We start from the raw sequence: 25318 nt of genomic DNA, 5'->3' as shown, positions 1-25318 counted from the left end.
CAATTTCCAGGGGAAAAATGTCAGCTATATCCCGGTGGAAGGGAAAAACACTAACAGCAAGTGGTATTAGAAATAAATCAGGTGTAAACTTTCTGGCTGCAGACTTCAGGAGAAAAAAATAATACACATTATGAGTTTAGTTTTACTGCTCCTGCAAGGCCCTAGTAAGACAATCCCAGGGTTTTAGGACACTTTATTAGTTACGGCTGTTTAAGGTTAGAATGGCTGACAGATTTCAAAGGACTAATGATGATTAGGATGAGTAAAAAGCCAGAAGAAATGAAGGTTGACTTCTTATTTGAGAAACTGTAAAAAGCTAGTAAATAAAAAGCCCCCAGAATTCCCCTTCGCTAGCAGATGCCTGCAAAAAAGGCAAATGTCTCCATCTTCTTGTAGTAAGTCATCTCAGCCCTACAGCTGCAGGCATCCTGGGCAGCTGGTGCAAGGGTCACTCTGGCTTTTGCAGTCAGAGTGTTTCACTGGGCTTTGGAACAGACCTTTGCTGCCTCTGTTGCCTCCTGAAAAAATACTTTGTTTAATTGTAACACAACACCTTTGTCTTCACATTATACTCCTTGAGCTAAGCTCAACCATGCTCTGACTATGGCTCATTTGTCCTAAGACTGTTTAAAGAGAGATTTCAAAATGCAAAAAGAATCTAATAAAATCTAATAACTGCTATTCAGTGGTGTGACCCAAAAATTTTGAATGAGAGAGACCCTGTGGTCAGTGGAGAAATACTGTGAAAAATACAATCTGGGCTGTGCATTTAAAATCAGATGTTGATAATGGACTGTATAACATGGTCCTAGGTGGGAGAAAAAAGAAAAGCCTTCCTTCTCAGAGTGTCGAGCTGACTACTCACAAAAATAAGAAACTATGCAAAAAAAAAGGTGGAGAAAGAAAACATTAATTCTGTTTCCTATTGAAAATACATGGTCTTTCCAAAAAGTCTGAGCAAGTGACCAGAATGAAATTAATAATCACTTTTGATCAGAGGACTTTGCTGTATTATCTATGTATTTATTTATGTATCTGTGCACACTCACAACCAGCAATCAGGTGAGAGTCAATGTCTTTATTCCTAATGTGGCATATTTTTTCCAAGTCATGAAATGCAAGTTAATATTTGATCTTCTATCAATAAATCTCTCTATACTAAACATACAAAGGTTATTCCTGGAAAACACAACCCAGCACAGCCATAAACTTACTGTGATCATTTGTAGGAGGAAAAGCTTGCTGATTGGAGGATTTCACAGCAATCATGTGAATATACATGCCAATCCCTATTACAGTTATTGTCACAGAACAGTATTTGAAATATTTGACTTAGGAATTTAATATTATCTCCTATGGACTCTGTTTCACCATCATAGTAGCTGAAAGACATTGATTTCTTCTGTATCCCCCTGCTTATCTCAAGCTATTTCGTTTTGCTTGTCTTATTGATTTTCATGTTCATACATTATCTTACTTTATGTTACTGGAAGCTGGTAATGAATCAATGTGGCCACCTAATTTCATGTTCTGTTGTGACCCCTGGGAAAGAGCCACTAACAAGCACCTACATCAAAATGTACCTGGTAGTTACTGTGCACATCCAAACATGGGATGACGTATTTCTCTCAACTCAACTCACAGAGGGAAGGCCTCTGCAGTCTTTCTATTGTGTTCCTGTGTTTTTAAATGCTTGCCATGATAATATGGATTTAAAAGGAAAACACTGGAGCAAGCCAAAGAGACCTCAGTGCAAGCCCTTCATCCTAAGTAGTTCAGTTATTTGTGGCTCTTTTCACAACCTCCTGCCTGTAAGTTGTGTGCCCTTCTCAGAGCACACAACTTTTCCTACCTTCAGACCAGGATCTAGCTCTTATTCTCTTTATTCTCTGCTTACATTGCCCCCAGTGTGATGCTGTTATCAGGGTCCCATTAGCAGGAAAGGGACACCCAAAGTACTGATAAAAGTAATACTAATTGTGCAAAACAATGCCAGGACAGCTGTGATAACAAATTGTCATTATTTTTGCTTCCTGCTGTTCTTACATCTTTTGGTAACATTACAATTTAATGGTTACTTCATTCCCATAGATGCCTTCATTTATCCAGCTGGCCTGCTGCAGCACATAAGGATATTGATGCAGCTTTCTGCTGTACAGAGACAGGTCTGGATGAGAAAGGAAGATTTGTAGTTGAAACTGCTGCTTGAAACTATTAACACAGAAAACTAATTTCTGCTTAAAGATGCTTTAAATGCATACTTGAGGGAAAAAATATAACATCACAAACACCTTTAATTGACCATCAGCTCAGTGACAAAAACCAGTATGTTAAATTTAAGGATTTCTCCCAAGAGATTTCATGTGAGCCAAAAGTCAGCTTGGCTGAATAAAATGAGAAGACATATTTTAGAGCTCTCCAACACAAGAACCAGCACTTTGTATATATAATGTTGAGTGATTACTGGCAGTAATTCCGTGCCTTATTAATACATAGGCTCACACAAACTTCACCATGACCCTCACTGAAATAAAGTTCAGGCAAACAATTTTCAGAGGCCTCCAGGGCCCCACAGAACAGGGCAGTGGGGCCTGCAGGTTCCTGTTTTGTGTCACTCACCTGTGTTGCCATGGGACATTGCACCAACTGTGTCACATATGGTTCACATCTGGTTCTTCTGGCTACCCACTACAGGACTCCTCAGATGGAATAAAAATGAATTTTCATGACTGCATTGTCAGAGCAGCCTCCTGTGAAAAGCCAGGCTCAGAGTGCCACATCCACCACTCTAAAATAGAATTTGTATTTCATTTAAATGGACAAAAGCTGAGGCTGTCAGATGACACTCATTGCAGGTTTGTTGACTGAATATTTACTGTTGGTTTACTGGTGGAGCTGAAGCCCATACAGAGACTGAGAGTTCTCTTATTTCCATCTAATTCACTAAGAGGCAGATAGCTAAAGGTTTTTCTCAGCCCTGAACAGAGCACAAGTGCACTGGCCACAAACTGCTGGGGATTAATTTGCTAGAAAATAGCAGCACCTCAGTGTTCCACTGCCCCTCTGCTTGTGCAGTTTGCCAGCAAATGCTCTCCTTAACATGGACAGACATGTTGAAACTCATGCTGAAGAATTACAGAAAGGAAACTGCCAGAGATGAATGAATGCACAAAACCAGTATGCAACTCCTTTGTACATGAAGAGTAGTGTAACCCATCTGCCAGGGGCTGCTTGTGGGAGTGAAAAGGGTTCAGCCATGTGATGTGCCTTTAAACATTCCATCCCCAACAAGAATCCTTAAATTAGTCTGCCCTGAGATTCTCTCAGGCACCTCAGAGAGTAGATTACATTGGCTAGGCTGAGCAAAACCTTGTCCAACCTACCTTTCAAATGCACTCTGCCAGGTTCTGGGGTAAAGACTTAACATTCATTCAAGAATTCATTCATTCAAGCAGAAGGAGTAAACCACTTATTTAAAAGCAAACCAGGTGAACAAAAGAATCAAAACCTCCTACATTTGATTACCTTTACAAGCTGTTTTGACTTTAAAATAGACCAAACAAACCAAACCCTAAGAGCTACCATGAGGCTTACTAGCACTGCAATTAAACTGTGAGTTGACAACACTTGGTTTTGTCAGCTCTGACATGGCTAAGTGAAGAAAAGATTTGTTTTATCTGCTCAGAAGGCCTTCCCCATTTACAAGGAAAAACGTGCAATGAATATACCCTCTTTTTGGTTGAGTATTTCTATTTTCAAACTCTCATTTAAGTAGGCCCACTCTCAATCAGTGGGACCTACAATAATGTCTCTGGACCAGCTACCATCATGATTCACAACTGTGAGAGCAATTCAATAAGCATCTCTTTTATCCAGTGCCACAGGGACATTTCAGAACCCTTACAGTTCCAGAGGTACCTGCACCAGGAGCCCTGCCATGTAAAGTCTAAGGACATTCACAAGCTACACCTCACATCTGCACTACCACCAGTGGTTAGTAACCCCTTGAAAAGACTTTCATAGTTCTTCCAGATAGTTTTACTAGAGACCTAAGGAAAATGAGCTTGTTTGAGCAAATAGTCTGTGAAGGTGTCTTAGGTAATTGCTTTTTAGGCTGTGCTTATCATTTTCAGTACTACAGGGCTGCTTCCCAGTGACCTGCAAGCAGTGGCAGGTCTTAATCCTATTTCTGCTCAAACAAGCTCCTGAAAAGCACAGTTTTTAGTGCCATCTAATGTCTGCCCAGACTGCATAACCTCCTGCTGGTACAGTGTATAAGACTAATTCTATTTGAGCATGGATTCTCCTGAACCTGCTGACCCACAGCAGGATTCCTAGTTCATTACCAGTTGCCTGCACCATTGCAGAAACTTCCCAGCTAACTCCTTCCCAGCTCAGCTCATCTTAGCATCACCCTTCAGCCTGAGGTTCTACAAATGCCAGTGTCCCCTGTGACTGCTGGCTGGTGGTGCAGAGGCAAAAGGTCAAAACGACCAACTGTGTTTTCTCAGACACTGGGGCTGGCAATCAGCTCTAATACTTTCTGGATCCAGCAGCTGAAACTTGCTGTGGCACCTAGGAGATTCCAGAAGATGGGCTGGGAGAGGCTCAGCTCTAGGCTGAGTGGGTGTGAGTGACTGTTTTGGGGGTCCAGCTGGTAGTAGCAAACCAACTCTGCTGCACTGTCCCAGGCCCTGGGGGAGGTCTCATACCAAGGGTCCTGCAGGAGAAGGTTGAGAGGTGTGTAGCACCTGTTCCTTGATGGCTTGTGGGTGACACAATCCATGAGGCAACATTAAGGAGTGATCCTAGCCTCCTCTCACCAGCCAGATTTGGAGTGACAGGAGAAAAGTCCACCTGGTACAGCCATCAAAGACAGTGGACCACAAATCCCTGGTCTTTGGCAAAAGGGAGACATGGGCTCAGGTATTCCCATCCTGGCAAATGGCAGGGAAGGCTGATGTCTACATTTTATATATACTGAATTCAAACTACCTGGAGGGGACTGCACAGGCACAGCAGTGTCCTTTCACTTGAGATTCCAAGTTCTTATTTGAGCATTCCTTTCTACCATAATGGATTTGTACAGCACTTAACTGCATTCTAATTGACCAGAACTGCTAATTGTGTTATAAGTAAATTGCAGTCTAATTTTACATAGCTATAACTGATAGAACAAAAAGCTACAGAAATTAAACTACATCAAAAGGAAACTGCACTAAACGCTGGTGTGAATACTAGACTGAACAAATGTGGCAACAGACCACTACCACAGCCAACACTATTTATAGAAATGAATATTTAGGGCCCAAGAGAATCTAAAATAGTTTTTTAATGTGTGGTTTTGCCACATCCACCACTCTAAAATAGAATTTGGATTTCATTTAAATGGACAAAAGCTGAGGCTGTCAGATGACACTCATTGCAGTTTTGTTGACTGAATATTTACTGTTGGTTTACTGGTGGAGCTGATGCCCATACTTCTAATGACCATTTTTCTACCATTATATTTCTTCCCTCTTGCCAGACCAACTTTCTCATTTAGTGTGTTGTAGAAAAGTCAGCTTATTGTGCAGATAAAAGACCAAGGGTGTTCATTGTGGAGGCCTAGAACTAGGTCATTCCGTTCCCCTTCCAGATTTAATCTTCTCTCTCTTTTGTACTAATGAAATCTGCAATGGAGGTGGCTTTTTACATTCTTTGGGCATTGAAATGAAAGCTGCCAACACTTCAGCCCAAGTGAAAATATGAGAAAAAGGTCTATTTAATACTGGAAAGAAAACATCTGGAGGTCCCCGTTGTCATGCCGGCTTCTTTGTAGAGATTTTGCTTTTCTAAAGCAATTGTTCACTCACATTTTTCCAAGAGCTACATTTCAGGAGGGGAGCTGAAAATTATATCAACCTCTCTCAATACATAACAAGGACCACATGCTGCACCAACAGCATTAATATCAGGGAATACTCCTCCGTTTGTGTCCATCCCTTCTGAAATCTCCCCCATCAGTCAGTAAATCCAAAATCATCTGAGGGTGTAAACTTTTACACTCACCAATGCCTAATATTATGCTCTTTGTGGCACAGCAGTGGTGACAAGGCACTATGGCTTTTACCTGGAAATAACCTCATAATGATAACTTCATCAGCTTCAGCCACTGCTGAGTTTATCCTGCGGTAAAATGCCTCTGGTCTCCTCTAGGATTTTGCTTTTAAGGGCAGGGTAACCTCACAAGCACTTGTTTTCCCTGAGATTAAACATACCAGTTTCAACAATGAAGCAAAATCCATGGCTCGGCATTCTCAGGAGAGCTAAAAAGTAGAGAAATGCTTTAATATTCAGATAGAGAACACCCTGAGAAGGAATCTGGTTTTGTTATTAGCCCAACAGACCCAGGCAATATTTCTCTGAAAGCCTGGCTTGGCTATGGTAGGAGAGACTTCAGCCCAGGGGCTGAAGGCTGAAAGCTGCAGATCCGTGCCATAACATATTTTCTTTTCTCACTAACCAGCTCATGAGGTTAATATGCAGAGAGCTACTACTCGTCCTACATGTAGATAATTTCTCAGTTCATTAAACATTATTGCTAAACTACCAGTAGCTCTTCAATTACTCACCTCTGGCTTACAACTAAGTAAGAGTAGAAATAGACAGTAAACATTTTATTCCCAGGAAATTTCATGCTCTGCAAGATTATTTCAGTTGTTTGGTTTCTTTGGTGGGGGTGGACAGAGAGACTGGGCTTGTCTAGAATGAAGTATTTTGTTAATGCTGAAGAGAGGTGCATTTATTGGTTCAGCAAGCATTCATTTTGTTTCCAGAGTCTGTATAATGGACAGAGCTGACGAGCCCCTTCCCTCCCACCTCTTCCATCACCTTGCTTGATGCTCTCCCTTCAGCAACATGAAAATGTCAACCCTGCACCTTTTATCCCAACTCCTTAGGAGAGTTCCTTAGGAGAGGTCTCCTGCAGACACATGGGACCATCCCTTTTCCTGAATCTCTAAGTCTGAATTTCAAATCTTGGCACAGCACCAAGGAACCATCAGGAAGACACTTTTGCTCTCTGTCTTTCCTGCTGAAAGGGGGCTGGAGGGATCAAGGTTTGAAGAAAACAGCAAGGAGTAAGAGGAGATTAAAAAGGTGACCAGATGAGTACTATTTCAGCAGGAAAAATCCCCAATAACACTGCTGTTTTGGGTAGGAAGAGAGGACATTGGCAACATGCTAGGGAGGGATACTTGCTGCTGATAAAGAAAGAAGCAAAATCTTGGAAATTGATAAAAGCAAAAGTGACTTTAAAATCACTCTAGGCCCTGCTTATCTGAGTTATTAAATGTGTCCAGTTTTACTTGAAAAGATTTTTTTTCTCAAAAATATGAACAATTTATGACTTTCAGATCTAACCTCCAGCATAACTGTATTCCATGCCTTCCAGAACAGTTATCAGTCCCATGAAACCTCAATTTTTCATCTAAACAACAGCCAGACCTAATTTCTTTTCTTACAAAAGAGCTGATCAAGGATTCAATTTCCATCTGGGTCTCAATCATCAACATTTATTTAAAAGCAAACCACAACCCCTCTATTATGCAATACAAATCAGTCCAGTTCTTCAGCTGGGAGCAAACAGCTTTAGTGCTACCTTCTCCCCAGCTGTCAAAAATTGTTATATGACTGCCAATTTGGGGACAGAAATAACATTGATTTAGATCTGTGTTCCCAGCTGTGAATCCAAAATCTGAAACCTTTACTCTCTACTTTGCATTCAAAAGAAATTACTCTAAAATGACTTATGAATGGTGTCATCCAGAATTCAATGGATAGACTCCGAAAGACCAGTTGAGCCTGGTATCTATCTTTTCCAGGATTATAGCTTCTCCTAAAGACAGATTTATTTTCAGGATACCTGAAAATACACTTTCTACCCGTCTCAAAGTCAGCCATGGGCTGGGTTCCATCATGCAGCTCCTGACCTCAGGAGAGCTGCAGAGCCCAGGTTACAGCTCTCTGGTCTCTCTGGTGGGAATCTCTGTAAGAAAGTTGAAACTAGCCAGATCTTACCCTGCAGGTAAGAGAACCACACTTTCAGTGCATGACCAAGCTCACCTTTTATAAAAAGCATTGAAGTATCTTTCAGTCTTTAACAAAGTGAGAGGAAGCTTACACAAAAATGTTTATATTGATAAAGCAACTGACACTGAGCCCGCACAACATTTAAAAGGGCACTACTTCAATTAAACTGACCCAAGACAATCTGTTTATATGTAATTCCAAATGGTTTTATGATATCTAGACTGATGGGCTTGGTCTCTAAGTTTTACGAGGAGCTGTTGTATGCAGCAGTTGCAATGGTCAATTTATATTTACAGTTTTAATCTAGACCAGGAATGAAATCGTTAAGGATTATACTCTAATCTATCTGACCTGCAAACTATTTGGCTTGGGATTCTGTATCTTGTAATGAATATGTTCCAGAATTGAATAACACATGTGCATGTCCTTTCTTCCTAGGGAACGTCTCTGCTTCCCAAACAAACAGGCTGGTTCCACTCGTTCAATTTCCTGAAAGGGAAGGCAGTGAGAGGATTAGGGAAACTTTGGGTTAAATAGTGAAATATATTTAGGTGCCTACAGTCCTACAGGAATTAATGGACATTCAGGCACCTAAGAGACTCACTGGAGCCTGTTCTTAAGTAATATTGGTAGTTTCCAAAGGTGGTGCAGCAGTTGCTGGCTGGCCATGTGGGCTGCATCTGTGCCTGGGTGAAGTCAATGGGAGGGGACTGACTCCAGAATCAGGATTTTATGCTTACTTTGTCATCTCTCAGTTCACATTTGGAGGCAGCTGGGAATAATGTAAGGCCTATACCATCAAACCTGAAATTCAGTTCCTACACCCACAAATGATGCTGACTGTTCAAGTCACTTGGAGAGAAGCAGGCACTATCTTGTAATGTTGCACAGTATCTACTACCACGGGCTCCTGGTCTGAGGGCTACTCTTAGAATTGTAACTAGCATGTTTACCCTTAGTAGAAGCAACTCATAATTTAATTTCAGTAGTATGATCATTAGTAGTTCTTCCTCAGTCACAAAATCATAGCCTGTTTCCTGGCATTGTTGATAGACCACCTTTTTCTCTCTGAAATAGCTCAGCCAGACTCTTCCTCACATGTAAATCTTTGTGGGGAACAGCTAAACCTAAAGCTTTCTGTTCATGTGTTTTCATACAGAAAGTTAGGAAACCCCTTTAGGCTTCATCCGAGCTCTGAGCAAGTGAGAGGAGCCTCAGCTGCGGATGGCTTTGTAGCACTTGGTTACATTTCCATGTCTGAGTTTGCCTGCCATCCAGTGAGGTATGTGGACTGGACCACCACGGGTCACATGAGGCCCTCTGACTCTTAAATCTCTATCACATGTGACGTACTTCAATTAATGTACATGAAGGTTAAATACTACTGTGAAGCCACTCACCTGAAATGACCGCTGTTCCTCAAGACCATGTTGAATGCAGCTGGGACAAGTTTCTGTCTCAGTGGTGTGAGCTCAGTGCCAGTTTTCTGCTTTTGCCTGCTTTGCTCTCCTTTTTCTCTATTCAAGTGATGGGTCTTAGCCCTTTGTTCTAGAGAGATCACTGCTCCTGGCCCAGGAACAATGAGGTGCTGCCTGCTGGCCGCGGCAGCTGTCATTATTTCACAGAACTAAGTGTCCATGGGATCACAGCATGCAGTAGGCTACAGTTGCCAGATCTGAGAGTTATGATGGATGCAGAATAGCCTGGCCTACTCTACAAGCCTCAAAAGAAAGAGGCAATAAGGCATCTCAAAAAGCCCCCTTACTTCAGGGCTAATATTTCCTTCAGCAGCTAGAACTTTCCACATAGCTGTCCTTAATAGAACCAGTACACCACAGTACCAGAAAAAAAATATCATTCAGCACCTTCTTATGTTGCAGGAAATGCTATGTACATATATTTATTTATTTATGTGGAACAATCCCCACAGAGTATCAGCAAGTCCCTCCGCATGTGAGTTGAAGATGTTAGGCTACATTTTGGGTTAGAGCTTGTTCTGTACTACAGCTGCAATGACGGCAGCAGGGAGGCTGCTGGACCTGAGCTATTTATGTGTGCTACTTGTGGTTTGAGGTCTTACCAACAATGAGGTCAGGCAGGGCCTTGGGCAGGAATGAGCCCCTACAGCTGCATGGTAGGACATTACTCTCATGGAATGTGCCCTCAGTTCTGTGGGGATGGAACCAACCAAGTTACTCCGGCAGGTGCTGGTGAAAGGCCAATCTGTTTCCTTCCATCACTGAGCCTGGCTTACACTTCTGTACACCTCTGCAAAGTCAGGAAACACATCCCTGCTCTAATCAGAAAGACAGACATTATTTTAGGAAAACAGGTTCCAATTACCAACACATTTCTCTGGAGCGGTGTCTTGGCACTGACTGCAATCACACACCCATGAAAGAGGTTCTCACTCGATGCAAGTCAACTCCAATTATACATAACTGGCTCAAGAGTTTCAGAAACTCCAGCCTTGTGGGCACAGCATACTTTCTAATCACATAATGTTGCAAGTCATTGTGCTGTAGCTGATTCTTTGCTCCTAATAATAATAAGAATAATAAAAAAGGTTAAAGTACAAAAAGAAGGTTCAGTTTTACAAAGCTCCCTTTATCTACCTGAATCCTGCTAAGGTCAAGAAAAAGTCTGCTTCTGACTCATAATGACATTTGAATCAAATGCTGAATACACTTCACACTGTACAATTTCAGCTCAGGAAGGAATTGACTTCCTTAAAGATCATGTGGTAACAACTTTTATCCTTTCTTAGCAAAAGTCCTAGGAGTATTCACCAAATCAGAGTATTTTTCTCTTCTATGAGAGTTTTAATAAAAGTCAGTTATAGTTTTGATCCTATAGATGTTAAAAAAACTGACTTCAGCCTCCTTTCAAGAAAAAATTTCCACTGAAATTCAAATGGCTGAGAGCATTTGCAGAGCCCATATCTAATGGCCTGCTTCAAACTCTTACAGCTGTAAGGGAAGGGAGCAAGTCCCCAGACATTGTCCATCCTCAGATCCACTCAAACACCCTCATGGGACCAGCCAGCCTGGAGTGACACTGGAGAGGCCCATCATGTACAAATGTATGATTCTTAAAGGTTCTTCATTTGAATTCTGCCATGTTTTTGAATGGCTTTTAATGGCTGGATCATCACAACTCTTTCCTGTACACGGCTGAGTCTGGCATGCAGTCACTCTCATTGCCTCCATGCACACGAGCACTGAGCTCTTCTCCACCTCATTCCACCAGAACCAAGACCATTCCTTCTCTCAGCCTGCAGAGAACTAAGTGGAGAAGGAGTGACTGTTTAAGCCCCAAAAGCAGATAATTCACTGATGATTCACCCCCCAGCACTGGCTTGCTGTCTGAGGAGGGGCTGCACTACTTGGTGGAAACTGGAGATGCATTAAGGCAGGTCTGCCTCTTTCTGGGACACATTTCCATGAGCTGACTTTCACCTGTTACGAAGCCATAGCTGTTGTTTCCTGCCTCTCCCAGTAGATTCCTTTCTTCTCTCTGAAGTGCTGCACGGGACCCTTCATCACGCCTCTTGCACGGGGCTCTGTGGTACTCCTGCACTGAGCTAGGAGTCATCCATGATGTGCAGCTGCTGTGGAAGGGATAGAAAAACAGGTTTGCAGATCCTCTACCTCTTAAGCAGAGGTAATCTGGAGAACAGTTGCACATGGATCATGCCTGCAAACACCTGGGAATTCTACCAAATCTTTACTTCCACATTCCCCTATTTAAGCTCTACAGTCATTTCTCCTGGCTTCAGGGTCACTAATTTCAGCATTTGCTGTCTTCAAGTGACATCTAGGGATAGAGACTGGAAATTGCAAGCTGGAGGCTTACATAGGCATTGTTTAAAACATATTTCAACCTGATAAAATTTACTTCTTTGATAAGCCAAAGGCTTAAGGAACAATTGTAATTAAGATCAGGTGAAAAGAATCTTGCATGTTTTGCAGGACTGAATTGATGCCCCATGGCCCATTCCTCAACTCATGTGCCATTAGCATTATAAAGTGCCTACAGAGACATGGCACTAATTGACATAACATTTTGCTCTAGTACAAAGAATGCAAGCAAGATAAATGTACATCAGTACTAACAACAAAACACATGAAAGGACAGATGTCATCAGGAGGACGAAAACACTTTGAGGTCAAAAGATCAAACAAGTTGCTTTAGTAGTTAGATCCACTATTTACTCATTTGTACCACTACTAAATTACTCATGACATTTATGTATCAGTCCCCTGATCACAGAGGGTTGCTGTGCTTGGTGATTCAGTCCTACACAGGACTAAGATATGGGCCCTTATCTGGAGATCTTACCTGCAGGACAAGGCAGAACCAAAGGATGGAGGCAGTAGAGCAGAGGGAACGGTGACTTAATCTACACTGCTTTGCAGCCTGGCTTCATGTTAGACTTCAGTTCACAGTGTTCAACTGCTTATCTCTGCAGGATCAAAGCAGAAGCAGCACCGAGTCTTCCCACTGTGCCTTCATTTCTTTAGGGAGCACAGGCAGGCTTCCTCCAGAACATGACCAGGGACTGCCAAGCAGGATTAGACAGAAACGCACCATGTGCCCATGCAACACATCACATGAAAGATGCAGAAATGTGTGAGCCAACTCTTTCCAGACTTTGTGTGACTTTACAATCTACATCTGCTCTGGATTTCCCCAGTAAATCTAGACTTCCTAAGTATTCCCAGCCCAGCAACAGAAAGAATTCTGTGCTAATTCATGCCTGGACCTTTGCAGAACCTAAAAAAAAATACATCTCTTTGATGGCAGAAGAAATGTAGAACATATTATCTGAAGAAGGCATCAAGAGGAGTGTTTATACATGTATCAGAGGCTTGCATGTCCAAAACTAAATGTTTATATTTAAATATATAAATTTAATGGACAAAAACATGTGGAGAGAGTGGGGGCAGAGGCAAGCTGCTGGTTTTCTAAGAACTTTTGGTCCAAGCAAATGAAGCTGTGCCACCTATGGTCCAAATTCTGTGAACAGAAAAAAAATCAGTTCAAAAGTAGAGGTCAAGTAAAATTTTGAAAAAAAAAAAAAGTAAGTGGATGCTTTGCCAGTATCAGCACTGCAAGACACAATCCTGAGAATATGGTCTATCAAATGCTATTAACTCTAGGGATATTTCTCTTGATTAGTGTATGTGAAGTGTCTGCACAAAAAGTCCATCACTTTGCTCCCAGCAGCCACTTTGTCAGCTCACTAAACCACTAGAGAAAGCACCAATCCTTTTGTTTCTGGTTTTGCCACGGCTGTTGTTTGTATCTGACACCAGTGCTGCTCAGCAGCCAGAGCTGGTGGCCTGTCCTGAGGCAGTCACAGGCAACTGCCAATTTCCTGGTGCCCATCAGAGCAACACCAGCTGCAGCAAACTCTCGAAAAGATTCAACATGTGCCTCAGGGCTGATTTAGGGAACTGAAATAAATGCAGCAGGAACCCTTCTGGGCAGGAAATGCCTCTTAGGTAAATGTAAGAAAGGGATCAATTCTAAAAGAAGCCTTGTTGCAGAAACAACTAACTCACCTACTAAGAAGATCCCTACATTGTCTCTTTATGCTCAGTTGTTTAAGCTAAGCTTTCCTTTAAAGCACTAAGGCCTTCCTCCTGAAAACATACCACAATGTGAATATTAGTAGCCTGAAATCAAATTGAGATAGTTAAGAATATACTAGAAACTAATAGGAAGCTAAAGATCACCTCCTGTGATTAGGTGAATGTTGGCCTTGATGATCTGTGGTTTTATTCCTGTAATCTCCACAGCCAACAAATGGCAATTTTCCCTCCTCAGAGGGTACTGCCCTGAAGTCAGAATGCTGCTTTTATCAAACAGACAAGAAGTAATTAAATGACTGGAGGGACACAGTAATGTCCATTTCTGAGTGGCCAGGCCACATCCTATGACCACAGTGCTCTGGTACTTCAAATTTACCACCTGAGACCCAGCTGTGTATCAGTCTGAACCACTAGGAGAAGGAGCCAAGGCTTGGAAATAGCACAGGTCCTTTTGCACAATGTAAAGACAAGGCAGCAGATGCTGCCATGTTCAGGCTTGGCTTCAGGTGGCAGCAGCCTGAAGGGCTCTGTGTTGCTCTGCTTGGAAGCAGGATTCAAACGCCTCCCTCCCTCGACCTCTCCAGAATGGATTTTTATCTTCCATAGAACTACCAATGGATGATCTAGTTTCAGGGTGATTTAAATCAGTACTGGAACTGACTTCTACTACCAGGACAAACAAAACAATTTGATGACCCCAAGAGATGTCCTTCCCCTCAAGGTCCCTATAAACATCTTATCACAAATGGCAGAGATGGGTGAAGATTCCAGGTACAGCTACTTTCAAACAGAACAAAGTTCACAATATTTTTAATGAAGTAAGATCCCTGCTGGACAATCAGAAAGTTTCTCCACGTCACTGCAACCATCTTACTGAAAGGAAAGGCACTTAAGCGCAGAAAGTACTCTCTGCTCAATATTGCATGTAACAAGGTCATACAGAATACTCACTCACATAATTTAACTAATGTGTGGATTAATTTATAGGTTACTATTTACTAAAGGAACCTGGACAGGGTTTTTGTTCTGTACCTGGAAGTTCACCACCAGATGTGCACTCTGAGTTGCAGGTGTAGGTCACAGACTCAGTGTCAGATAGTGACATGTATCAGTCTGCAGGGCCATCTTTCCCTGCTGTTAGCGAGTACAGGTGTGCACACACCAAGTCTGTTCAGTCTGTTCACTGGGTGTAGCCAGGAGCCATCCCATCACAGAAATTTCTCTGGTAGAGTAGCTAAAGGCTGCTTCCTCTATGACAGGGGCTACTCTTCAACAGATCTTTCCAGCAGGATCCTTGGGAATAGACCATTTTAACCCTTCTTATTCCAGAATTACTATCCAATTACACATCAGTGCATTTATGTAATTTGCTGGGTCTACCTAAAAGGGCAACCCTTCATTTGTGGAAGAACCATTCAAACAGCCCCAGTACCACCCCTTCCCTGGGGTCAGCTGTCCTGTGATACCCAAGGCTTGTCTGAGTGTACACTAGGAACAGAGCTGTGCCCCTGTCTGATGGTGAGAGAGACCACAAACACTGCTGACAGCTAAATCCTCTCAGTGAGGAGCAGGACCATTCCATTTGGAACCACATCTGCTGAATTCAGTACTTGGAGAGCTGAGCCTGGATCATGTGTTGTGTGGGTTTTCTGATTTGGAGGGGGGTTTGATTTTTTTTCTTTTTTTGCATAATCTCAGCAAAGATGGGCTGCCAATAAAAATAAAGAGAATAATAAAAATAACCCCATTTATTGTCTACACAAGTCCTTTTAATCAGGCCCCAAATTTATTTCAGAAATGTGCTGTCAAATTTCACAGATGCAAGATATTCTAAAAGAGCTGAAACCAAACAAGCACATTTCTGGCTCTATTCTAAAATACTGCACATTTTGCTTATTCAAGAAATTAGATGATCCTCTTCTACCCAAAGTTTTAGACCTCAAGCCAATCATCTTGTTTTAGAGCCACAATATTCCAGGACAAGTCACAGTATTTTTAAGTTGGTTATTACAGATTATGTTAGAAATTTAAGAGAGGAAATTTAACATTTCTGTATGAAATCAAAGCTGATTTTACAAGAGGATCACACACATATCTATTAAATTATGTTTCCTTTATCTTCCACCAAAAAAAAAAAAAATCCTCCTTAAAAACAGCATAAAATTCCATTTGTTTTAGAAAAGCATACATCAAATAACACTGGAACAGTTTATTTTAAAAGAATTTGTTGTCTCAGCTCTGTAGCAATACTCCAATACAGGTTAAGACTTGTTCATTAAGAGATCAATGACAGGCACATAGCAAACTTAAAAAAAGGCAAGCCAAGTACAAATTCTCTTTTGAGATTATTTTTGTATTTTTAATCTAAATGGGAAACAGTAGGCATGAAACAACTATACAGCGAACATAAAACAACTATGCCATTTTTCCCTTAATGATCTCAAGAGCTTTTGATCTGGCAACTGGAAAACAACCTTCATGCTGCCATGCTCAGGGGACAGATTCCTGACTGAGTATGGATGCAGAAAGTCAAAGTACTTAAATACACACAACCTTCTAACCCCACTTCCACCTCCCTAGTGGCAGCAGCACATTAGTTAGAGGAATGCTCAGTGATGCTGATCAACACTGAACAGATACAACGGACAGTAACTCCGCTGTGTCTCAGAGTCAGCTGTAAAAAACACCTCCCCCTGCTTTAACAGGCTAAATATTGATCTTGTATACATTTTCACGTAGTGTGAGGAACTATTGACCACTTAAAGATATAACACATGGATCCTGTACACTAGGAGCCTTGCAGAAAGATTAAGGAATTAATTGATGACTGGAACTCCAGGTACATCTGTCCTTTACTGAAAAATTAGAGTGGTAGAGCCTGTAAGAGTGCAGCACATCAGATAAAATTTAAAAAACCTACAAACAAGGTATGGCATTACAGCAGGGATATCTGATTACTGCCTGGCTGTAAATAACACATGCATCTTCAGGGCAACTACATACCAACTATAAGCAGGATGGCAGTATAGGAAAAAATGAGGACTTCTGCCTAATCATTATTTCAAATATTTGAAACTTAAGCTTCCATGACTTTGCATTTTAGAGTTTTATAATGGCTTTAGATGTATTTACAGCCCTAAATATCAAACTTGCAAGGACGTTTAACTAGGATTTTTAAAGATACAGTGAGAAAGAAACAACAATGTTACAGAGGTCTTGCAGTCCAGGAATTTATGTTAATGAAAACAAACTTCAGATATAAACATATTTCCTAAGACAGTTTTTTTACTAGTTCCCTCCTCCTCCTCCAAAGACACTCTCCAGAACAAAATGTTATTCATTCAGGCTCTGCAAAAATGGAGTACAGGAATAAAGGTTCAAGCAAAGCCACTGAAGCAATGAACAGGGTGCACACACAGCCCAGGCCTTCCTCTTTTCAGAAGTTACTCTGCTTGAGAATTAATCTGTCCATAGTTGTGCTCCTCATGCTCATCTCTGAGACACAGTTAGATTAAGCAGACCATAGGTGACAGTCAAGGGCGTGATAGCTCACACAGGGAGAGGAAGTAGGCATCTTACAGACTTAAATTACTAAATCTCATATTCTACAAACAAGAACTGCCAGTGGCATTTGGGAAGCGAGGGTTGCATTGCTCATAGCTGCATTAAGTAGATGTAGACTCAGAACAGACAACTTAGTGAATTTAATTATGCAACACCTTACTTCAAGGTATCAGCTCAGAGTCAGCTAGAGCAGCCTAATAAAACTATGCACAAGGCTGTGAATTCAAAACAAGTTTCTACATCAAGTAACACCTTGAGATTGAGCCTAAGTATCCCTAAGAACGCAATCTTGATTGGTAGGTCTGAAGGATGCAAACTTTACAACGTTCCAACAAAAAAATTTCATTTTTTGCAGTCTGAGCTTGGCCAGCCTCAGGTCCTACTAGTGGACTTCAAAAGAGTTCTCCATCATAAGCTCATTTTTACTGCCTTGGCAATTATGGGCCACATCCTTCAACATTTTTTTTAACCCATTTTTGAATAGATGAAAAGATTGAAACGTGCCTTCATTCTGAAAACAGAAGCCACAGATTTCTGTGGCAGATTTCTGTTTCTTTGAAAGCCTTTATTTTCAGCATTTTTAAAACATAGATATGTATTCTGAATAAGTTTAGCTTTGACAAAGAAGTTTCAGAATAAGACAACAAAAATTATATTGTCAAAGCTTTTCAACAAGAACATACAAAGAGGTTTGGGCTTGTACCAAGGCTAATTACAATCTTAGAAACACTGTTTCAGTGTAAAGCACTCATGAACAAAAATTTATGCTTTCCTTCTAGAAAGATCAATTGGTTTGTGGCCACAACAAATCTCACCTCTTTAAAACTTCAAATGTGTTATGTCTTATTCCATCTCCTTATAATTTTGTCCTTCAAAGGTCAAAAAGTTATCTATCAACTGCAAGTTTTTTTCTATTAGAAAGTATTTTTAAATGAAAAGGGGAAAATGAAAGATTTTTCTTATTTATTCCAAGCAGAATGACTATGGAGAAATGACTCAAGCTTAGGTAGTAAAAGTTAATGGAATGCCATCTGAAATGAAGACTGACTCAGTAACACGAGACCTGCGAGTCATTTGTTAATCTTCAATTCAAAGCCCACCAGAAGTACTTGTATAATACCAGTGAAATAGAAGATACTGCTTGTTTTTCCTGTTGAGCAGGAGAACAGCTTTAAATGAGAACATCAGTTTTTCTGGCATGAGATAAAATGAAAATTGCTAATTGCTATGTACCTCCAAAAGACTGATTACTTTAGCAGTTAAGAATCAATACTAGGTAAACTTGCACTAGAATGACTTTATTCTGCTCATCTACAAGACTTGCATAAGATTTATTTTTGGATTTCCATTTGGTATGTGGGTATTTTATGCTTCGCATGAGCCATTTCCTCCTCCTGAATGTACTGCACCTTAACAGTATAGCATCTTCTGGAGCATCCTTTCTCTGGAACAGTTAAGATCTGTAACATCAGGCAGTATTTGTGGAGATTGAGAGACTAGATTTTACAAGTGCAATTGTCTAGACCAGATGGAGAAAGAAATCATCACATAATGCTCCCCTAATTGTTGCTAGTGCCTTAAGGGTTCATTTCTGAACTCAAAAATCTAAAAAAAGAAAAAAAAAGTTCAAATGAGTTAAAATTGAAACATTTCTGTTTAGAAAGGCAAATATGAACAGGAAATAAAGTACAGGTACATGTGATATTAAATAATACAGTTTTCCCTAATTCTTTACTACTTAGGTAGTAAACAATTATTTTATCAATTTAATACTGGCTAACTTATTAGTAAGTCTTAGCTAGAGATATGTCTCTTTCTTTCTTTCCAAAAAATACATGATATCACATCAAGTTTTTTAAGCATTTCCTGCTATTCTTACGGTTTTGCAGTTCAGCGTGTTCTGAATTGTTTCAGAAAAGATCTCCACATCTACCTCAGAAGGAAGATAATATCTGCTTGTTTCACCAAATTAACTGATTTTATTCTTCACAAGACATATCCTTACAAGCAGAACAGAAAATGCCTACAGCTAACTAAAACTAGCTTACAAGCGTGGTGAAACAAACCTATTGTAACCTCCAGAAAAGCTGAAAGAATTGCCTTCTAGAAAAGTAAACCAAATCAGCTTTCTGTAGTTATACGCAAACACAAATACAAAACTCCCCGTGTCAACCATCAATCCTAGGAAAACTTTTCAAAGCAGGGAAAAGGTTAGTGCAGACCCTGTTTCTTTCCCTGCTCCTGCAGCTAACACTACCAGCTCAGTCAAGCACTCTGTTTGCGAACTTTCAATGCACAGTCATGGCAGAAGCCAACACAATGTCTTTTCCCCCTACTCAGTGACAGAGGAGACAAAAAATTCCATCCATTTCCTTCAAATGTTTTAGGACTTTTGCCCAAATGTTTTGTCTAGAAGAGCTCAGCTTGCCTTACCCCTACTTTGGTTCACACTAATACCTCATAGTCACTGCAATAAATTTTAGAGAGGATCCAGTTTCTTACACAGCAAACAACTGATGTCTTATTATGCTGCTACTAAGGTACACCTACACTACAGGCTTTAAAGCTCTAGTCTTACAGCTACAGGGTAAGATCAGATCAAGCTAATCTACTGATTAATCAGCTAGTACTTAATCATGTAGATTTTCCAATTTCTCCAAACAGCAGTGAGCTACACTTGCCACAAAGCAGTTCAGCCATTCTTCAGCAAGGCTGCAGTGCTAGTTCAAAACTTAGGCTAAAGCATTTCAAATATCCCAGAAATTATATGAATAAACTTTTATTTTTAAGCAACAACACACACTATTTGAATAAAACTCACACATTTAACTCAGGTGGAGAGTACTAAACTGAACAATCATCACTAATACATTTCCATTGGAAATGTGTTAAAGTTCACAAGGGTCTTTATTACCATCTTACTGAAGTTTTCTTATGTGTTTCTAGTTTACACACCACCTGTTTCATGAAGTCATGCAAATCAAATTGTAAACATTCAGGTAATGGGGAAGTCCATTCACTGCAAAGATTCATTTTTCACAGAAGAGCCAGGATAAGTAAGACCAATACTGCAGGGTTCTTCATAAGAGTATAGGTAGGTATATTAGAAACCATGAACTTTCAGTTGTTCTTCCTTGACAATGCCAATCTAAAGGAGAGAAACAATGTATTTTAGTAAAGATTACATATTGAGGCAATTACAGCGATATCAAGTTATTACACTTTGACTAAAGAAGCTGCTATCCAGTGTATACACTCAATGAAATATTTTTCTAGTTTACAGAATGTTTCTGGGCCAAGCAGAACAATTGACTAAACAAAATCATATCAGACATCTAATTTGTTCTGTAGTTCTAGGACGTATCCTTTGACAGTGTAACAACTCTGCATTATCATTTGCATCAGAGTAGGCCTCTGTCCTGTACAGTGTTTTCAGTCTCACGATTACGGTTTGCATCGAACACTTGATTTTACAAGCACAAAGCTCAAGTTGCACTGCCAGAGAACAAATGGTGTGTTGTAGCAGTGCAAAGGCACTCTACAGTGCTTTGATTTGTACCAGAGCTTACTCTCATACTGCAAGTGTCATTTTACTTTCTGGCTGAAAACACAAAAGAACTACAGTGGCCATCTTTGGCTGGGTAATTAGCATCAGTACCACCTGTCACCCTACTGCTTCCAGAGAGGTTTGGATATTTATCTGCAGTCTCACCTCCAAGAGGAATTGGCAAATGTTCTTCCTCTGGTCACCTTGCAGCTGGATAACTTCACCGTATTCAGGATGCTCAATCACAGTACCATTACAAGCAAATTTCTAAGAGAAAAACATCCATATTATAAGACATGTGATGTACATTGTGATTTTGCTTAGTCAGTCTTTTTCAGAAGAACCTTGTCTCAGAAGCTGCTTACTATTTTGATGCCAAGCCAGGCAAAGGTTAAATCAATTTTACTGGCTCTGAGAGCAAATGGAATACATCTGCTGACACATACATATGCAAACTAAACTGCTGATGGTAAATTCAGGCAATGACAGGATTAGCTACTGTGCAGAAGGAAATGACCAACAGTCATTGCAAGAGTGAAAAACAAAGTCATAAGATACAGCCTTTCAACTCCACACTATTTTAAAATAAGTATTTTTATCCTGGCAAAACTAAAGGCCTCTATTTTGAGCAATGACCCAGCTATAACAGAGGCAGGAATAAAAATCAGCTCTACTTTAAACTGATTTTATTCTTTATATCAAGAAAGCCATAGATCTGTAAAATTTAAAAGAAACATTCAAAAATTTTTTTTTACTTCTTTTTAAGATAGAAATGTTTAACCTTTTAGCAGAATCAGTGTCACTGGACACTGATAGGTGTTTTGAGAAAGGGAAAGGACTTGAATATGGAAGTGGCATGCACTGGAAAGAATGAAGTGAAATAAATATTTTGTTACTTAGTATTAAAAGCTATCTTACTCCTTTATATATAATCATTATCAAATCAAATCAAATCAGCAACTTTACCTTTTTGAAAGCTTTCACAAGTTTCTTCTTGTCATAATCATCTGCAATGCCCTGAACAGTTGTTAGTGTCTTTCTTCCGTTTCGTTGCTGGATCCTTATATGAATGTAATCCTCAGTCCCCGCCGGGAGTAAGTCGTCGCCCTTTGTTGCATCAGCAAAGGGGTCTGCAGGAGGAAAAAGACTCATGTAATTCCCACAAAGGAAAACACCCAAGTTCAAAACTAGGGAGGAAGATTCTCACTTCACAAAAAATTATTATTGTACTCAGGGTATCATCTTGATGTTTAATCCCTGTTTTAAAACACGCGGTTAAAACCAAAGTACTTTTCCTACGGCTGTTTCAAGTATCATTACACTATGCACTCAAGACAGCCCTCTCAATGCAAGCACAATTTCTTCCATGCCTTCCCAGATATGAACGACTTTTCAGTCTGCCTCATTGTTTCTTGCAAACTGTAAATCCTGAACCTGAAAACATGGTTCTGAGAGAACAGAAAATGCACATAAGTTTTAGACAGCCACATACATTTAAAGTAAAATAAAGCAACTGTATCTCTTACCAGATCAACTGATAAGAACAGAGAACTAGAAGAGCTCTAGAACAAACACTTCCTTACAGGTCCAGAACAGAAGACTGTGGTAACTACCACACTTCCAGCATGTTAAGCCATGGATGTGACTCTTGGCTACTAACAGAAATAAAAGAGAGATACACTCTAACAGATGTCAGAGGCTGCCTGTACACCAGAACTCCTCCAGTCAGCAGCTTTAGTCAAGAAATGTAACAAAACGAATTTAGTCTTAGACTAAAGAAAGGTCAGTTCTCAAATTCTTCCAAGCTTAGCATTTATCGAGCACAGACAAAACAGAAAAGCATTTAGAAAGAAGGGGGCTTCTGGGTTAACACTTCTTATACTCTGTACTTCACAAAAACATACTTAACACTCAATCAAGAAATTTTACAACTCTACAAATGTCCTAATCAGTAGCTCCAAATAAACCCTAAAGCATGAAGTATTTTATTACTTTTCAAGAATAATCAAAAGTAACTTTTTGTACTAATCGGAACAAGATTTAAGAGCCCATGTAGGTTCAATAGCCATGCAAGCTACAATTTCCCAAACTTCCATTCAAAACTCAGCTCTAGAAACACTGGTAAAGTTTTGCCACTACAAAGAAATGCCCCAAATGGGTAAAACTGCAGCAGAAACACAAAAAGTAGTTCAGCTGCAGATCCCTGTAGAAACAAGAATGACATGAGCATTAAAGGCACCAAAAGCATAATGAGGATTCAGGAAACAAGTACAGCATTGGGAACCTTGACTAGATCAACTTCTACTATGGAATTTGTTAAACCATGCTGAATTTTACTAATCTCCCACAGCTTGTGGCTCAAACACTAATAGAAAATCCTCAAAGAAAAAGTGAAAGAAAAAGAGGACTTGGACATGAGGATCACTTGGCAGAGCTTAGGACTCCAGGTTGCAGATAAGCCAAGACAGCCTGGCAGAGTTTAGGGCTCTAGGCTGGAAATAAGCCAGCACTGTAGGTGTCAACACTAGCTCCCTTCAAACAAATCCTCTGGGTGGCACCTTCTTTAAGCACAGGGTGAGCTCCCAAATCGTGACTGAACGTAACCTTCTCACACGGCTTATACGTGCAGAAGATCAGAGTTCAAACTGTGACCTGAGACTATTGTATAAAGTGGTAACTTGCTCACTTCTGCTGCTTATAGATAAGGCAGGAGGAGAACGCTGGCTCGGCACGGTTAAACTTCCCTGCTGACAGGAGAGCAACCATCTGCCATCTGCGTAGCTCACTCTATAAAAACAATAACCTTTGCAGGGCTTGTATAGCGTTTTGGGACATTGCTGAGGATACGATGCGGCAGCAAACCAACTGTAACTGATGAAATTATTTCCTCAGCAGACGATACGAGCCCTGGATAAGGGGTGCTCAGAGCTAAGAACATGGCAGCACCTTCTTCGGGAGCAGCGAGGGGCTGAGCCTCCCCCCCGAGGTCCCCATGCCGCACACACTGAGCACGTCCCGAGGCCGGCGACGCGGGAGGACAAGGACGAGCCGCCGGCGCTGCCTCACGGAGCTCGGCGGCGACACCGCTCAATGTCACCGCGGGGGCGGGGGGCCCGCGGCCCTCGGGAGGCGGAGGCAGGACGGCGGGGCCGGGGGCCATGGGTGGGTTTGCCGAGGGGGTGGCTGCGGGGGTGGCGGGGTGCCGCCGGCTCTTACCGAAGGATTGGAGGTTCTGGATCGAGGACATGCGACTCTGCGGCGAGAGGCTGGAGCTGCGGGGAAGCGAGTCCGCTCGGGTCACGTCTCCGGCTCCGCAGTGCCACGCGGGGGCGGGGAGCGGGAGGGAGCGAGGGAGGGGTAACAAAAGCGGAGGGACGCGGGGAGCGAACCCAAGCCGGAGGGCGAGAGCGAAAAGAACGAGTAAGAAGGGGAAGCGCAAAGGGAAATAAAACGTGGAGGGAGGGACGGACCCCCGCCCCTCGCCCGCACCGCCCCACAGCACCGCCAACGGGCGCCGCCCGCCGCGCTCCGCACAAAATGGCGTCCCGCACGTGACGGCCCCTCAGCGCCCGGTGCGCGGAATCACGGAGTCAGTTCGTGTGGAAAAGACCTCCGAGGTCAGCGAGTCCAAGCCGTGACCGAGCTTCAGCATGGCAGCCAGACTCTCACTGACTGCCACATCCAGACGGTGACTCTGCCACCTCCTTGGGCAGCCCATTCCAATGTATAATCACCCTTTATGTTAAGAAATTCCTTCTGATGTCCAGCCTGAACTTCTTCCCCTGCTGCAGACTGAGTCTACATCCTCTTGTCCTGTATCTGGTTCCCTGGGAGAAGAGACTGAGCCCTGTCTGGCTACACCCTCCTTTCAGGCAGCTGTAGAGAGCAGTAAGGTCACTCCTGAGCCTCCTCTTTCCAGGCTAAACACCCCCAGCTCCCTCAGCCACTCCTCATGACTTGTGTGCAGAACCTTTCACCAGCTTCGTCGCCCTTCTCTGGACCTGCTCCAGCACCCCAGTGTCCTTTCTCCTAACTGTGTTCTTCTCCTCAGTGTATCCCCAACAGCAGTGCTGGAGCCCTGTGTTCTCCATGCTGCTGGCCCTCCTATGTCCCAGCAAGGGTGACCCCCATGGAGGCCCTTCCATACTCACATCCCTTTGGCTTGGGTACTTTTCCAGCTGATCTGAAACTGGGAGAGCGCTTCCCCCTTTCCCATTAAAATGTGTTGGAAACCCCACTCCCACACGCTCCCCTCACTGGACAAAATGCTGCTTTAAATGCTGAATGTGGTGAGGGAGGCAGTCAGCACCCCACAAACCGACTGTGTCTCCGCTTTGGCATGACTTGGAGACACAGTTAGTTCCACCTCAGCACGAGGAAGATCTTCTTTACTTTGAGGGAGGCTGAGCACTGGAGCAGGCATGCCTAGGACAGTCATGGAGTCTCCACCTCTGGAGACATTCCAAACCCACATGGACATGTTCTTATGTCACCTGCTTGAGGTCAGAATGCCTTGGCAGGGAGTTGGACCAGGTGA

At 41.8% G+C, this 25318-nt stretch overlaps 1 protein-coding gene across 2 annotated transcripts; it reads right to left on the bottom strand.

Moving 5' to 3' along the window:
* Window positions 1–15859: 15859 nt before the first annotated feature.
* On the bottom strand, window positions 15860–24312 carry EIF1B (eukaryotic translation initiation factor 1B). Of its 2 annotated transcripts, XR_001989838.3 has the most exons (5): window positions 23998–24312; window positions 21748–21911; window positions 20947–21048; window positions 20193–20382; window positions 15860–18839 (listed from the first exon to the last, which is right to left on the bottom strand). XR_001989838.3 is itself a non-coding variant. In XM_009086201.4 (4 exons), exons 1-4 carry the CDS (start codon window positions 24026–24028, stop codon window positions 20338–20340), a joined length of 342 nt encoding a protein of 113 aa, XP_009084449.1. In that variant the 5' UTR covers window positions 24029–24312; the 3' UTR covers window positions 15860–20337. The 2 variants fall into 2 exon arrangements, 1 of the variants encoding a protein (XP_009084449.1); XM_009086201.4 differs by having other exon boundaries at window positions 15860–20382.
* Between the last annotated feature and the right edge of the window lie 1006 nt (window positions 24313–25318).

This window comes from Serinus canaria, chromosome 2, assembly GCF_022539315.1.
Source record: "Serinus canaria isolate serCan28SL12 chromosome 2, serCan2020, whole genome shotgun sequence".
NCBI lineage: Eukaryota > Metazoa > Chordata > Aves > Passeriformes > Fringillidae > Serinus > Serinus canaria.
This window is presented reverse-complemented; position numbering and strand designations above follow the sequence as displayed.

Bases quoted from the DNA above. Each gene is read 5' to 3' on its own strand.
- EIF1B (XM_009086201.4), bottom strand. From the start codon at position 24,028: ATGTCCTCGATCCAGAACCTCCAATCCTTCG. The intron at 21,912-23,997 runs GTAAGAGCCGGC...TTCCTCCTGCAG, and splicing joins CCAGAACCTCCAATCCTTCG to ACCCCTTTGCTGATGCAACA. The intron at 21,049-21,747 runs GTAAAGTTGCTG...TTTTTCTCTTAG, and splicing joins TTGTGAAAGCTTTCAAAAAG to AAATTTGCTTGTAATGGTAC.